Raw genomic sequence first — 14,346 nt, 5'->3', positions numbered from 1 at the left:
ACCGTCACCAACCCCTGCGAGAGCCTGCGCTGCCCCTTCCTTTAATGGTGGGGTTTCCGCGGGCAGCATCGAAACAGTGACCTGGGGACCCAATTGAAGGGGGCCTGGCAGCACAGAGGAAGGTTCTGGACTCAAAGAGACCCAGGGCCAATATGTGGCTGGTGGGAGCCTTCTAGCACAGCACCGTCACACTTCCCCAGGATGGGGCTGGCCGCTGAGGGCAGCCTGGGATGAGACCGGGACAGGCACACTCCCGTCCCCTCTGAGTGTCCCTTACAGAGCCATGCCCTCCGGGGAGCGATGCCAGCCCTGGGTTGCCGGCCTCTCTCGAGCTCACACAGCCGGTGGGCGTTTAATGGGCATGACCTTCCCGGAGAGCCATCTGGGAACGGCTTCCAAATGGAAAAGGCACACACCCTCCATCACTGCCATCCCTCCACTGGGAACACAGCCTACGGACACACGGAAATGTGCCAAAGGCACGTTCAAGGGGCGACACGGCAGCCTGGTTCGCGGTGGCTTAGAGGCCAGAAAGGACCCGCGTCTGTGGGGACCAGCGGCACAGGTCAGGGTCTGCTTCTTTGCTGCAGCGGGCGGTGCACAGCTTGAAAACAAAGCCACAGGAAAGGACCCACAATTTAAGGGGCAAACACTGCAGCCTAAGATGTCTGGCAGGACTCCCCTGGCTAAAAATCCATGAGTCAGACATGTTGGAAGGGCCACCCCAGGAGAGAGGCTCTGATTTTTATTTCGAACCTGCCTGTGCTGTTTGAGTGTCTACCTTGTACGTATATTGTTTTTTTATAGTGACGTGTGGCAGAGGCATTTCAAGCTGACAAACACCCACGCACTTGTCCGCACCTCCCAGCAGCTGGCTCGTCCCTTGCAGTGACTGGTTCGGGCCAACGGACTGTGGGCGGGGTGAGGAATATTCCTGCAGGGCCCTGGGTAACCTCCCCCCACCCCCCAACCCCCAGCACCCAGCACCCAGCACATGCTTTCAAGATACCAGGTGGGGCCGCTGTCAGGTGGGGGAGGGTGGCCGGATCTGGCTGGACTCCGAGTCCGTGACCATGGCCTGCGCTGTTTCCAGCCACCTTGAGTCAGGGGTTAGTTACCCTGGCAGAGCCTGGCCTGGACGTGGCGGCACAAGGCACATAAACAGGATGGCACCTTTCCAGGATACTGACACTCAGCTGTCCTCTGGGATGGAACCAGCCCCCAGGGCCTGTGGACAGAGCTCCTCAGCTGGGACCGGGGTGGGCTGCTTTCCATCCACTGGGGAGTCTGCGGGGTGGTCCTGGAGAACAGAGGCCTTGGTCCCACACGGAGGGGAGGTAGGCCGGGTCTCCTGACGGGCCCAAGGCAGCCACAACTGGCCACGAGGGGCCTTGTGATGGAGGCGATGCCCGGCCACCTTTCCGCAGCTTGCTGCTGCTGCCCTCGAGGCCCACTCCCTCCCCCGGGGAAGGAAGCTCTGCCCACCAGAAGGGCGGGCTGTCGCTGGGCCCTGGACACTCACCACAAACTGGCTGTTGACCTTCTCTAGAATCTGCTTCTCGTTGAGCGCCATGGACTCCCCTTTCCTCTTTTTGATCCTCTTCTTCTCCAAGCGCTTGCAGGCATACATTTTACCTGTGGCCCGAACCTGGCACGCGCAGACCTGGGGTGCAAGAAAGACGCCAAGGGTCTGGAACAGGTGACGGCCCGCCCCGGGCTCTTCTGAGGCCTGGACGCTGGGCCTGTGGGGCTGGGAACCGATGTACCCGAGGATGTTCCCAGTCATGGGGCGCAAGGATGCACGGCCTTGGACCCACTCCTGCCCCGGGCCCTGCCCTCAAGACCCGGCTCCAGTGCCCCCTTCCCCTCCCTCCTTCATCCTCCATGTGAATCTGGCCCTGGAATGGGCAGAATCAACCATTTACGCAGATGTCTAGATGACCGCCAAGGCCTAAAGTCCTGTCTCTCTCTCAGAAGCAGCTAGGTTTTCTCTGTCCCACGCTTCCAACCGCGTGCGGCCATCGCTAACTGGGGACCTCCGAGCACCAGCTGCTGGGAAGGGAGGCTTGTTTTGGCATCAGGCCGCCTGATGACCCCGACTTTGTAACTCAGCAGAATGGGAGCCAGCAGATTTGGGGTCTAGTCTTCTGGACTCTGTGCCTCTTTAGCTGTGTGACCTTGGCTGGGTTACCAACCATTCTGACCCTCAGCTGTCCTCATCCCTAAAATGGGAATAACAAGGCTTGCCTCCCAGACTGGAAAGATCAGACAAAATACAACAGAACCTGTTAACAGCAGCATCTGGCCAAGATGCTTGGGCCCTGACGCCATCACTGTTCCCCCCAAAGAGAGCTAAGAACACCCGTTCCTCCCCTTCAGACTCAAACCCTGACAGAGGCTGCTTCCAAGAGCACCTCTATCCCACGGGCCCTGTGGGACAACCTTGTTTCCCACCTGGGCGGCACCTCCTGTCCCAGGCCCTACGCCCCACCTCCCTTTCCACCAGGGGGCGCAGAACGCTGTAGGCACCTCCAGAAGGGACAGAAACTGTGACAGAGTCCGGGACCTTCCAAAGACATGGATGTTCACTCACCTCCCCAAAGCCCCCTTTTCCCAGTACTCGGTACTGCCGGAAAGTGTTTTTGGTTACCGGTTGCCTGGAAAAAAGCAAGAATCTAACATTGGTCTCGTGGTGTCGGGATGCAGGAGCCACAAGAAACCGACAGCCCCAGCATCGCGTGCCTTCCGAACCAAGCCAGGAATCACGGCTGCAGGTGGGACCCCCGAGGACCTGCTCTGCGGCTGGGTGTTCATTTCCTGGGCCACCACCCTCGGCCCCTGGTGGCTTGGGACACCTGCCAGTCCTCGCCTGCTTACAGGTTTAGGGCAGAGACCTGAAGATGTGCATTAAAGCTGCCTCACCACACTTACCGTGTGGTCCCCTCTCTCTCCCCAGTGAGTATCAGGTGGCTAAGCTCAGAAAGAAGCCGTGCTCCCTGCAGGGAGAAGGGAGGGCGAGCCAGGAGCCACAGAGGTTCAGTGTCCCAGGGAGGACACTGCAGCCCACCCTACCCCTGCACATCTTGCCCGCCTGCCCACCTCCTGTCCCCAGGGAGAAAGGTGTCTCGTCATCTTTTACCACCACTCCCCAGCCTGTCCACCCCCGAGGTCCCTTTATCACACTTCCCCCCGAGCTCCAGAACACGAGATGGTCCCGTCTGCCCAAAGCGGGATTTATGAAGTAAGCATCGTTTTGCGTCTCCTGATCCCCCATTTTAATTAGCTGAGGCCATTTATAATGTCTAATCAGGCAGACCCTCTGATCATGAGGCCAGGGTGGGACTTCACGGAGTAAATAAAGTCATCTAAACGTGCCTCGGAGAACCCCATGGTGCAGGACAGCCTGGCCTGTCTGGTTAGAAACAACCAGCTTCCTTTCGCTCCGCCACCCCAGCTTTTTCGAGGTACAACCGACAAACGGAATCCACCTCGATGTTTCGATGCGTGGACACGTTGTGAGACCATCGCCATGGTCAAGCTAACCGACATTCCGTCACGTCGCGCAGTTACGTTCTCCCTCTTCCCCTCTCACTCTCTTCCCGGCGAGAACGCTTACGACTTACAGTCTCAGCCAGTTTCAAGCATACAATACAGTCACTGTTAACCAGCCTCACATCACCGTGCATCAGATCTCCAGAGGTTATTCATCTTGCGTAACGAACTGAAACTTTACACCCCCTGACCTACACGTCTCCCCCGTTTCCTCCACCCCCAGCCCCTGGCAACCACCATTCCACTCTGCCTCGAGGACTCTGATGGTATTTTGGATTCCACATGTAAGTGAGATCATGCAGTATTTATCCGTGTCTGCCTTGCTTCACTTGGCAGAACGTCCTCCGGGTCCCCCCATGCTACCATAAATGGCAGGATTTCCTGCTCCTTTAAGGCTGAATAATATTCCGCTGGATGTATTTGCCATGTTTTTCCTCCCGTGCTCCTGGCAGCGTCATTCACAATAGTGGACATACGGAAACAACCTGAGTGTCCTCAGACCAAGAACGGATAAAGGACACTGCTTTTAGGATGCTGAACTTAGCTCTCGGATCTCCAGGACTAGTTCTGAGCATCCGACTCCACTGCAGAGGCCGGACCAGGGCAGAGACCGGGGTGTGACTGAATTGGCCCAAATAATCGGCCAGCCCCTGCTCACCCATCAGCTCCTGAAATGAACCTTCTGTGGAAACCTTTCTGGCTGCCAGGTCCTGAGGAAGATTTGGATTTCAGGTCCTCAGCACCACACTTCTCTTAGGACGGTCCTGAAACGCCAGGGCTCTGCCTGCAGTCCACGCGCCCAGGCCCACACTCTCTTCTGTTCCTTCAGGAAGCGGGGTCCGACCCTGCGGGGAGCACAGGGTGGCCCCTCCGCAGGGCTCTCTGATGCCTGGGACCCTGTGCACGCGAGCAAACGGGCTGCATCTGGCAGGCGGCCCTGGGAAGCGTTTCCACAGCCGCCCTCGAAACCACATGAAGGCGCCCGGGCCCAACAGTTTACGATACACGGAGAACGAACAGTCGGTCGACATTACCACAGAGTTCGTCTGCTAGGAAAAATGAGTGTAATATAATTTCCGAGGAATTCCTTGGTTAACCTTGGGAGAGGAAAAAAATCCCTTTAATATTTCAACAGTGCAGCACCAACAGGCTATGATCTTGTTAGCAAAAAAAAAAAAAAAAAAAAAAAGGAAAGGAGGGAAGCGGGCTGCTGTCAGTCACTTGGGGGGATTTCTAGGCCAGTCCTGCCCCACTGGCTTCAACAACTTAGCGCCCACACAAGGGCCTAACTTCTTTGCAGCCAACACACGGATTCAAAATGTCTGTTTTCCCGTTTCAAGAGCTCAGTATAGACAAGATGGGAGCCAGCGGCCACAGCTGAAGGATTCTACTGGACAGAGTGCTGGGCGGAAGGAGGACTGGGTAAAGGGCTGGATCAACAACCCTGGGTTCAGGTTCCAGCCTTGCCAGGCCGTTGCTGTGTGGCCCAGGGTCCATCGACCAACCTCTCCGAGACTTGTATCTTCAGGAAAACGGAGATATTGCAAAGGCGTCTTTGTAGGCTGCTCTAAGCTGAGCATCAGATGTCATTTGCCGAACTCCAGGAATAGAGGACGGGTCCCCGCTGGGGACTTTATGGGGACAGTCCCTGCTGCTTGAAGCACCCTGCACGCACACTAACGTGACCCTCACGCTTGCCTTAGGAGGTGGGACTGTCCCCCTTCTGCAGGTGAGAATGTTGAGGCTCTGAGAGGGGAATGCGTTGCCCCAGGTCATGGGGGTGGTGGCGTGGAGGCTGGGGTCCCAGGCAGGCTGCTGCAGAGCTCACATCCCCCCTGGGAAGATGGGCACAGATCGGGTCCACAGCCCAGGGCTCTGGGGTGGGGCAAGGGGGCATGATGCCACGGCCCCTCCAGACTGTCCTGTGATCCTCAGAAACGAAAGGGCCAGCTTTCCTTCCCGTATCAGACGCTTGAGGCTGACGGCCACAGCGACACTGATGACCTCAATGGCAACCATAACAACGGTATCCAGCAGTTTGACTTCCTGGGGCCAGACGGCTGACCTTTCTGGAGCACTTGCCTTATTCTAGGCGTGGACTCTGCTTCTCTTTTCTCTCCCCACCCAAGCCTACAAAGGCAGGCACTATTATTATCCCCGCTTTACAAAGAGGAGACTGAGGAGGGGAGAGGTGAGCAACGCTTCCTGACGTCCCTCTGGAGAAAGTCGAGCGGGCACTCAGACCCAGGCTGTGGCTCCGGGGCTCTCAGCAGGATGTGACCCCTCACTTCTCTCATTTCCCGGGAGCCGTAATGTGCATGTGCAAGGTGGCGGTCAGTGGCCAACAGAGATGACCATCAACTCCCACCAGTGGGGGTGGAAAGAAATGTGCCCCTGGTGGCCCAGAGCAGGGTGTTTTCCTCTGGGCTTCCTGGAGTGGGCAGGGAAGGGTCAGGCACGGGGCTTCCAGGGCGTTCCTGTTCTGCGGCTTCCTCAGTGTCTGCAGGGCGCTCGGCCAGCGAAGGTGGCGACACGCAGAAGCAAGAAGTTAGAAGCTTTCTAACCCAAAGGCACCCCGATGCCTGTGAGTGTCAGGCCTCTGGCAGAGGGAACCCTGGGCTGTGGAAGGGGGTGCTCCCAGCCCCGTCTCCCAACTGAGCCCCGCATGGATATGACGCAGGCATGGCCCCGTTCTGCAAACCCAGGAACAGCGTGGTGGGGGGAGCCTGGTGCTGGGGTCCCGCCCTCTCGGCTGCACGGCCGGCCGGGACTGTGGGCCACACCCACTCTGGGGCTCCTCCTCCTCATCCGTCCACATGGAGGCCTAAGCTGTCAGGCCAGGTCCACGCCACGTCTGTGAGAGCGCTTTGCAGTGAAAAGGCAGCAAGTAAAACATGAAAGGATGGCTTGGTCTCACGCATTATCACAGATGAAAAGACAAACAGGAGGAAAGCCCGATGCTCACACCCCAGACAGGAAAGCCCCAGACCGGTGTTGATGAAGCTGACGGGCAAGCAGGCACTGGGCACTGGTGGGACTGGAAATGGGGGTCGGGAGGGCAATCCAGAGTCCCTCACCGTTGGAAAACAGTGCTTTTTGACCCAGACGTTCCTCAGCTCGGGACTTCTATGGACGTACTTGCGAAAAGTGCATGAAGACATATGTACAAAGCGATTCATAATTCCAGGAAGACGGTACACAAAATTGAGAGCAACCTCCATCTCCATCAACAGGGGACTGAGCCAAATAAAAGATGTGTAATTCGTTCAGAAATATAGCAGCTCTTGGGGCGCCTGGGTGGCTCAGTCGGTTAAGCACCAGGCTTCGGCTCAGGTCATGATCTCACGGTTCGTGGGTTCGAGCCCTGTGATGGGCTCAGTGCTGACAGCTAGCTCAGAGCCCGGAGCCTGCTTCGGATTCTCTGTCTCCCTCTCTCTCTGACCCTCCCCTGCTCGCACTGTCTCTCTCTGTCTCTCAAAAATAAATAAAAATCATTTAAAAAAATTAAAAAATATATATAGCAGCTCTTGATTTGCTGGCAGAGGAAGAGTTCCCAAAGAAGTGAACCAAAAAATAAGGATAAGGATGTATGCATGTATCAGGGTGTGAGGACCTGTGTACTCTTTAATAAGCGCAGGGCATTTCTAGAATAGCCTAGAACGGCAGCAACAAGAGGAGGAAGGCTAATTTTATTTGAGCCATGGACCCCTGGAGGTAACGGATGTTCACATGGGCTTTCAGGGACAAGCCTGCATCTCGCCCCTGGCCACACACACACTGGCACACACCTGTAGGTGGGGTGTACAGGGTGGGGGCACTCACCTTTCCAACCACTTCCACTGGAGAAAGCGATCAAAATACATGCTGTCCAGATACTCATGGAATGGTTCGCCCTTCAGGTAGTCGTGGACGGACCTAGCTCGGAGGGAACCAACAAACATTTTATAATCCTGACCTTAAACAGATGGGCAGAGCACATATCCCGCAGGCACACCACCAGCCTCAGAGGCCCATCGTCCTGCCAAAGGGACGGGCTGAGCCTGCAGACATGTACTGGGTACCTGCTGGGGCACTGCTCCAGGCCTGCAGTATAGATGAAGTTGGCATTGTGATGTGGGACACAACCTGGGAGCAACAAACATCAAATAAACCACTGCAGAGGGATGTGCTCACGAAGGAGGGTTAAGTGAGGTCCCCGGGGGCTCAGGCAGTGCTCTCTCTCATGCTCTCTCTCTCTCTCAAGAAGGGACTCTTTTTTTTTTTTTTAGGTTTATTTATTTTGAGAGAGAGAGAGAGAGAGAGAGAAAGAGAGAGAGAGAAATAGCAGGGGAGAGGCAGAGAGAGAGGGAGAGAGAGAATTCCAAGCAGACTCTGCACTCAGCAAGGAGCCCAATGCAGGGTTCTAACCCACGAACCATGAGATCACGACCTGAGCCGAAATCAAGAATCAGATGCTCAGCTCACCGACTGAGCCACCCAGGTGCCCCAAGGAGGGACTCTTGAGCTGCCATGAGGCCAGAGGAATACTTAATGGGGTACAGGGGTGTGTGGTGGGTAGGGGCAGAGCAGGGATGCGGCCCCTGAGAGCCCAGGCTCTGGATCTGGTCCAGGACCAGTGACACCACCGGGATGTTTCTGTGCCCGCAGCAGAACTTCCTGGCCGTCTGCTGTGGACCAGGCCCAGAGGGTCTGAAACTGGCTGCAGGCAGGGGCAGGTTTCCTCCCTTTAAAAAGTGGCAATGCTGGGGTGTCTGGGTGATTCAGCCTGTTGAGCGTCTGACTCTGGATTTCAGTTCAGGTCATGATCCAGGGTCATGGGATCGAGACTTGCACTGGGCTCCACGCTCAGCATGGAGATTTACTCTCTCCCTGACTGGCGTGTGCAGGCTGAGCGGTCTTTCTCTCTCCTTCTCTCATTCAAATTAAAAAAAAAAAAAGTGGCAAAGCTGACCAGTGTAGCCCAGGCCGTTGGGATCTACAGATGGTTGGCGGGGGGCATATACGGTAGAGGCATGGTGGACCCTGTCCTGCCAAACATGAGAGCAGGGGGCAGTGTAAGGGACCAGTGTAAGGGACCATGTCGTCCACTCCCTCGGGGTCACAGTGACAGACAGCCCAGGGACCTCACCCGCCGTCAGATCTGACCCTCAGCCAGCTCCAAGAGGGCAGGAACCAAGTTTGTTTCTGCTTAGGGGAGCAGGGTCTCTCACCGGCACCTAACAGGGCCGGGCCCCAAGCTGGCCTTTCCAAAATGTCCATTCTCATCATGGTGCTCCCGGCTCTCCCAGGAGCGCACAGCGGCACTGTAAGCTCCCTGCAAACTGGGCCTGGGTTCTTGCTCACCGTGGTGTTCCCCGGCACCTGGCACAGTGCCAGGCACACAGCAGATGCCCAGTCATCTGTGGCACAAAGGGTGCCCAAGGGTACACAGCAAGTCTCCAGACTCACCCAAAGGTGATGAGGTTCCAGAAGGTTCTGGTGCACATACTGGCTTATGGGGAAGGGTACACGTGTGGACACATGAACGTGCGTGTGTCTAGTGGCTCACGCCTTCAGAGTACGTGTGTGAGGGACCCGTGGGGATTTCATTGGTGCCTGGCCAGCAGCACAGGCGCCGACTCATCTGCTACCACATCAGGATCGCCGTACGGCCTGGAGACAAAGTGATAGGGTGACCTCGGAGGCAGCCTGCAGTCCCCTTCCTGCAGTGGCACCGCCCAGCTCCGGTTGGTGGCAGCAGTGGGGGCCTGGAGGCCCGGGAAGGACTTCCAAACCACCCAGATGGGGTCAAGTTTTTGCACATTCCTCTGTCTCAACAGCCTGGAGAGCCACTTGCTTTCAACACCCTTTAAGGCAGATGTTTTCTTTGGACTTGGCACTTTGGTATCTTTTCCCTTCATAAGAAGTATACAAACAACGGGGTGGCTTGGCTGGGGCCCCTGGGCACTGAAGGGCTGCCCAGCGCCCAGCGCTTTAGTGGAGGGGACAGGCAGCCTCTGTCCGGGGGAGGGAGCTTGCGGCTGCCCGGAGGAGGTGCAAGGGCCCGGTGCCTGGTCTGGGAGGGGAGCGAGCACTTACTGTGCACAGGCAGAAAAGACTTCCTTGCAGGGGCTCTGTCGGAGCCTCTCCTCAGTCTGGGAGACCAGGTCCTGGCCAACTTGGGCTATGAAGACTGGGGACTGGAGGAAGAGAAGAGGGGGTGTCAGTGAGGGGCGGGAGCAGAGCGCCACCTGGCCCTCGGCCACATGCAGCATGGTCACTTAGCACCTGAGCCTGGCTGCCCGTGTCTGCAGAACACGCATGATGACGTGCGTGGGTCCCGGGCTTATGGTCAGACGCTAACGAGAAGTGTGAGAGCTGGTCAGCGAGCCCCCTGTGAGTTTGCCCACGCCTCTGCCCATGCTGGGCCAGTCCGCTCAGCGGGCAAGGTCAACACCTGCCCAGCCTCCAGGGCCTGCGTGACAGGGTCTGGAATGGGCAGAAGGGCCATCATTGCTGTCATTTCCTTCTCCTTCCAGGTGAGGCTGTGGCCTGAGTGTTTCGAGCCTGAAAGGACAGTTCGGAGAGTTTCTGCGTCCTGCACAGGAGCAGCTCTGGGAAGGTGCCGGGACCGCCAGAATGCAGGGTTGCCTTCCCTGGTCCCCTGACCATTCACCCCCCCACCAGCTGTTCATGCACCAGCCGGGCCATGAGCTGGGTTTGTAATGAATGACAGGGACCTTTGAGAAAACTGCCAGGAGTGGGCTCAGACAGAGGGGATGTAAATACATCTTTTTCCCCCAAAGACACTGAGATCAGAAAGGACTGCTTTCTCCTTTCAGCTACTGAAATGTGACTATGGAGCTGATTCCCTGCGAAGCCCACTAGGCAGTGTCTATAGGTAATGGGGGGGGTCACCTGGGGGGTGCTGGCAGCAGCGGGTCCCGATGAATGAAGTCAGTGGCTCATATTCTATTCATCAAGGCTCTGAAAGCTCACATTCCTGAGTTCCTTCCTTCTTTTTCTCTCTTAGGTCCTGCCCCCTCTGGAGCAGGGCACCTGGGTGGGGGGAGCCTTAGATGTTGGGGGGCAAATGCTTTGGGCTCACCCAATGATGTCACACAGTAGGTCATCGCCAGTCCTGGGTGGCTACGGCTCCCTCCCACCTTCCCTCCCACTCTGCCCTGTCCCTTCCTCCCTCCCCAACTAAAAACCTTGATGTGTGAAACTGCAGAAAAGAAGCCTATAGAGCACTGGCTTCTGACGCTCGTTTTGCAGAAAAGATGCTCTTTGTTGCAGAAGGAGCCCACGATGGAGAAATGGGGGCCCGGAGCACTGGTCCGCCCTCTCCCGTTGGCCATTCTGTGCCTCTCTTTCCCCCTGTGTTACAGGAAAGGGCTGCTGCAGAGGTACTCTGCAGGTGCTTCCAGATCGGGAATTGGTGGCTGCGGGGTGGGGGGGGCGGGGGGGCGATGCGGGTTGCTTCTAAGACTCGGGGAGATTTCTTGGGAATTCTGGCAGCTGAATCTGGCGGGGATCAGTAACTCTGGGCTATTTCAGAGCAATCGATCCTAAAACGAACCCAGAGGCCACGGGCCAATTTGCTTCAAGAGAGCTGAAGGCTGAGCAGCCTCGGTCTGAAGGGCCCGGTGCCCTTTGCAGGACTGGAGCCGACACTGTCTGTGTGAAGGAGAGACATGAAACAGCGCGCTGTGCGAGGATGTGACCTGAATCGGGGAGAAGTCAGCCAGGACCAGACGGAGATGCTGTGTGGGATGGTCGTGGGGGGAACTACCGCTTCCGGGACCTCGGAAGTGGCGCCCGAGTTGCCCAGCTGTGTGCACGCGGCTCTAACCGTCTTGTCCTCGGACTCGGCTCAGAGAGGACCCACCTGCACCCGCCGGGGCCGAAGCTGGCGTTGGGCACGTGGTGAGGGTGTTCAAAGGTGAAGCCCGGGGAGACCTCGACTTCAAAGCACTTTTTCTCCAGTAAAGACAGAAAATCCAGAAATGAGGCAATGTTCCAACAGGACGTCCTCTCGCTTCTCTGGGCATCCGTGGTGATGTATAGAAGGCACTGATGGAAACTCAGTGGCTCTCAAGCTTTTTTTAAACTAGCAAACATCTTTTTCCTCTTCTGCGCGAAACGTATCTACACACCCAGTATCTAAAACCAGTGGAAATAACTTAATGGGCAGCACTGATTTGCCTCTCTGGTCAGGCACTGTGAGAAATATCTTACGTGCATTATTTCATCTGATCTCCGTTGACTCTGTGAGGGGAACTACTATTGTAATGTTCATCTCACAGATGAGCAAACTGAGGTTCAGAAAGGTTAAGTCATTGGCCCAAGGTCACCCAGACAATAAAGTAGCAGACAGGGGATCTGAACATGGGTTGGGTGAGTGGGGCTAGCGTGAGTCTGGATGAAGGTGGTGGGATTCCTGGGCCCCCTGTGCTCCTCCCACTCCCTCCTCATCTCCCAGGGGCCCCTTAGCCCTCAGGGAGAGCAGGACGCTGTACAGCCTCCAGCAGAGGTGGGAAGAGCTGACACGGAGGATGACACAGCACAGGGCAATGGGACCCTGGGCTCAGAGAAGATCATTAAAGGGCAGGGTCATCTAGGAAAGGCTTCATGGAAGACAGGGTCTGAGGCAAAGCAGAGCTGGGCCTCAGACCTCCCACTCCTCATGGGCCTTTCCACCTGCCTGGACGACCACACTCTGCTTTCTTCCGAAGCAGATGGGAGCCGTGCAGGGTCCCGGGGTGACCCAGCTTCGTGCATGAAGTCACACCCCTCTCTCTCTGGACGCTGCTCATGGCCAAAGCCCTAATAGGAGTTAATGAGTAGGTTTAACGACCATGGCTTAAACTCAGTCTCTGGCTCAACATGAAGAGATTAAGTGATTCCAACCAAACCCCTTTCAAGTGACTCCAGGGAGTAACGCCTCTGCCAGGAAGGGAATCAGAAGCTGTTGGTGAGTTTAAGCTGAGAGCTGAAACCCAAACCCGCCAGCAGGGTGACACCCGGGGGACATTTCAGTGGGACATTTGCAATCTGCACCAATGGAATCGGAGGGTATCGGCCCTTGTCTTCTGGTTCAGAGAAGTCAGTTTCCAAGGGAGGCACATTAGGAAGGCTCTCCCCAGCCACACGAAGGTCTAACACACACACACAGACACACACACAGAGACACACACACACACACACACACACACACACACACACACACAGACACACACACAGAGACGATGAAGCGCCCCCAGGCGCTCAGAGCAACCACAGGCCACTGCCGTCCACCCCCAGGGCTGGAAGACAGAACTCCGCAGTTTCAGATCTCCTTCCAGGAAGCTAACCCCTTCTGGTCCCAGGAGGCCTTGGAGGTGGAAGGGAGGGGTGAATCCTCCAGGCCAGGTGGGCGCTCTGGACAGGAATGTCACCCTAACCTCGAGAAGGCTCAGGAACGGCAGGGGAGCTGCGGCTAGCACTGTGGCTCTTCTAGCGGGAGCTGTCCCTCTGGGATGAAGCAGGGAGGGTCAGGGTGAGGAGAAGAGTGGGGCCATCCTCCTCCATATCAGAGGGGTCCCCCTAATTTCTAATCAAACAGAAAATGCCCTCTGGTCCTTAGATATTTATTTGCAGGGTTGAAAGCGGCCAGGAGAGCAGGTCTTGATAGAGGGCTCTGCTAAAAGGCCCCCTGGGGCCAGTAGTACTTTGAAGTGACGCTTTATTTCTTTGGTCACCAGATGGTCTCCTCAAGCAGCTCCAGCCAGCAAGCCTTGATTTTTAACACAGCAGTGTGAATCTAGGCACCAAATTTCTTCCGAAAGGTGTGGGATTAGCTCCTCGTGGTACACCTTCCGAGGACACAAGGGAGGAACTGGGGACAGGGTTTCTCCGCTGGAGGCCCCATCATGAACGCCCGGCCTCCTGATGGTCTTGGGCACTGAAGCTAACCAGCTGGCCAACTGCCATGCGATCATATGCCCAGCCCTGCCAGAGAGTCCACTCCGAGGACAGTCAGGATGACCCCCAGCTGCTCTTAAGGAGTGCTCCGTAGCCAACACCTGGGACAGCCTAAGACAGCAAGACATGCCTTGGGGACATGGCTACGCTTGCCGGTGGCTGTTCTCCCACCCCGGTCAGACTGCCAAGAAAGAACTTGGCTTCCATGAGGAACTGTAAGCTGCACGGAGCACCTGTCCTGCCCCTGAAATCACAACTGGAGCAACAGACTCTGCTCCACGCTCCCCTCTTTGGCCAAGGCTCCTCCCCACTGTTTTCCCCCAAAGCTGCTGGTGAACAGAGGGTGCGTCAAAGCTCGAGGGTGCTCTGTCCACTCTTGGGGGCTCTGTGCCTCTGGATAAAAGCCCCCTTGCCCCCAGAGTAAAGAACCTGCCGCACCTCCTCCTCTGGAGGGAGAAATTGACCTGGACTCCATCTCCTGGACCCATGGAACTTGGGCCCTCACTCAGCTGGGGACAGGCTTCCAGCCCTGCAGCAGGCAGGACACACTGGGCACATGTGTGTTGAACGATAACTTCTCCCCCAAATCCCTCAGAACATCTGCTCCCTCTGACGCCCTGCCCTGGTGGCCCAGACTCACTCTCTGCCGTTCCTGATGCTTACGCCCTGGGTTGTGGGGTTCCGGGCTGCTCCTGCCTCCCTGCTAACCAGAATGCACCTCTTGAGGTGGCAAGAGGGGGAGGTTGCGTGGGTGTTGTCCTGGGCACCGCGGCTCAGGGAGCAGAGCCCTCCTGCCACTTTGAACGTGGGGAGGGAAGACCCCTGAAGGGGGTGCACGGGGCCCGTGGG

General features: G+C 56.9%; 1 protein-coding gene across 2 annotated transcripts in view; it reads right to left on the bottom strand.

The window, feature by feature from the left end:
• Positions 1 to 14,346, bottom strand: part of GRK5 (G protein-coupled receptor kinase 5) — a 204,744-nt gene that overhangs the window by 18,509 nt on the left and 171,889 nt on the right. For both annotated transcript variants that reach the window (XM_029932677.1, XM_029932676.1), the window contains exons 5-8: positions 9,631 to 9,731; positions 7,375 to 7,467; positions 2,594 to 2,657; positions 1,523 to 1,663 (exon numbers count right to left, since the gene is read on the bottom strand). In XM_029932677.1, the coding sequence (XP_029788537.1) occupies positions 1,523 to 1,663; positions 2,594 to 2,657; positions 7,375 to 7,467; positions 9,631 to 9,731 (399 nt within the window). The remainder of the gene's footprint in view (positions 1 to 1,522; positions 1,664 to 2,593; positions 2,658 to 7,374; positions 7,468 to 9,630; positions 9,732 to 14,346) is intronic.

The sequence above is a fragment of the Suricata suricatta genome, chromosome 2, assembly GCF_006229205.1.
Source record: "Suricata suricatta isolate VVHF042 chromosome 2, meerkat_22Aug2017_6uvM2_HiC, whole genome shotgun sequence".
NCBI classification, from domain to species: Eukaryota; Metazoa; Chordata; class Mammalia; order Carnivora; family Herpestidae; genus Suricata; species Suricata suricatta.
Note: the sequence above shows the minus strand (reverse complement) of the source record. Positions and strands in the feature narration are given on the sequence as shown.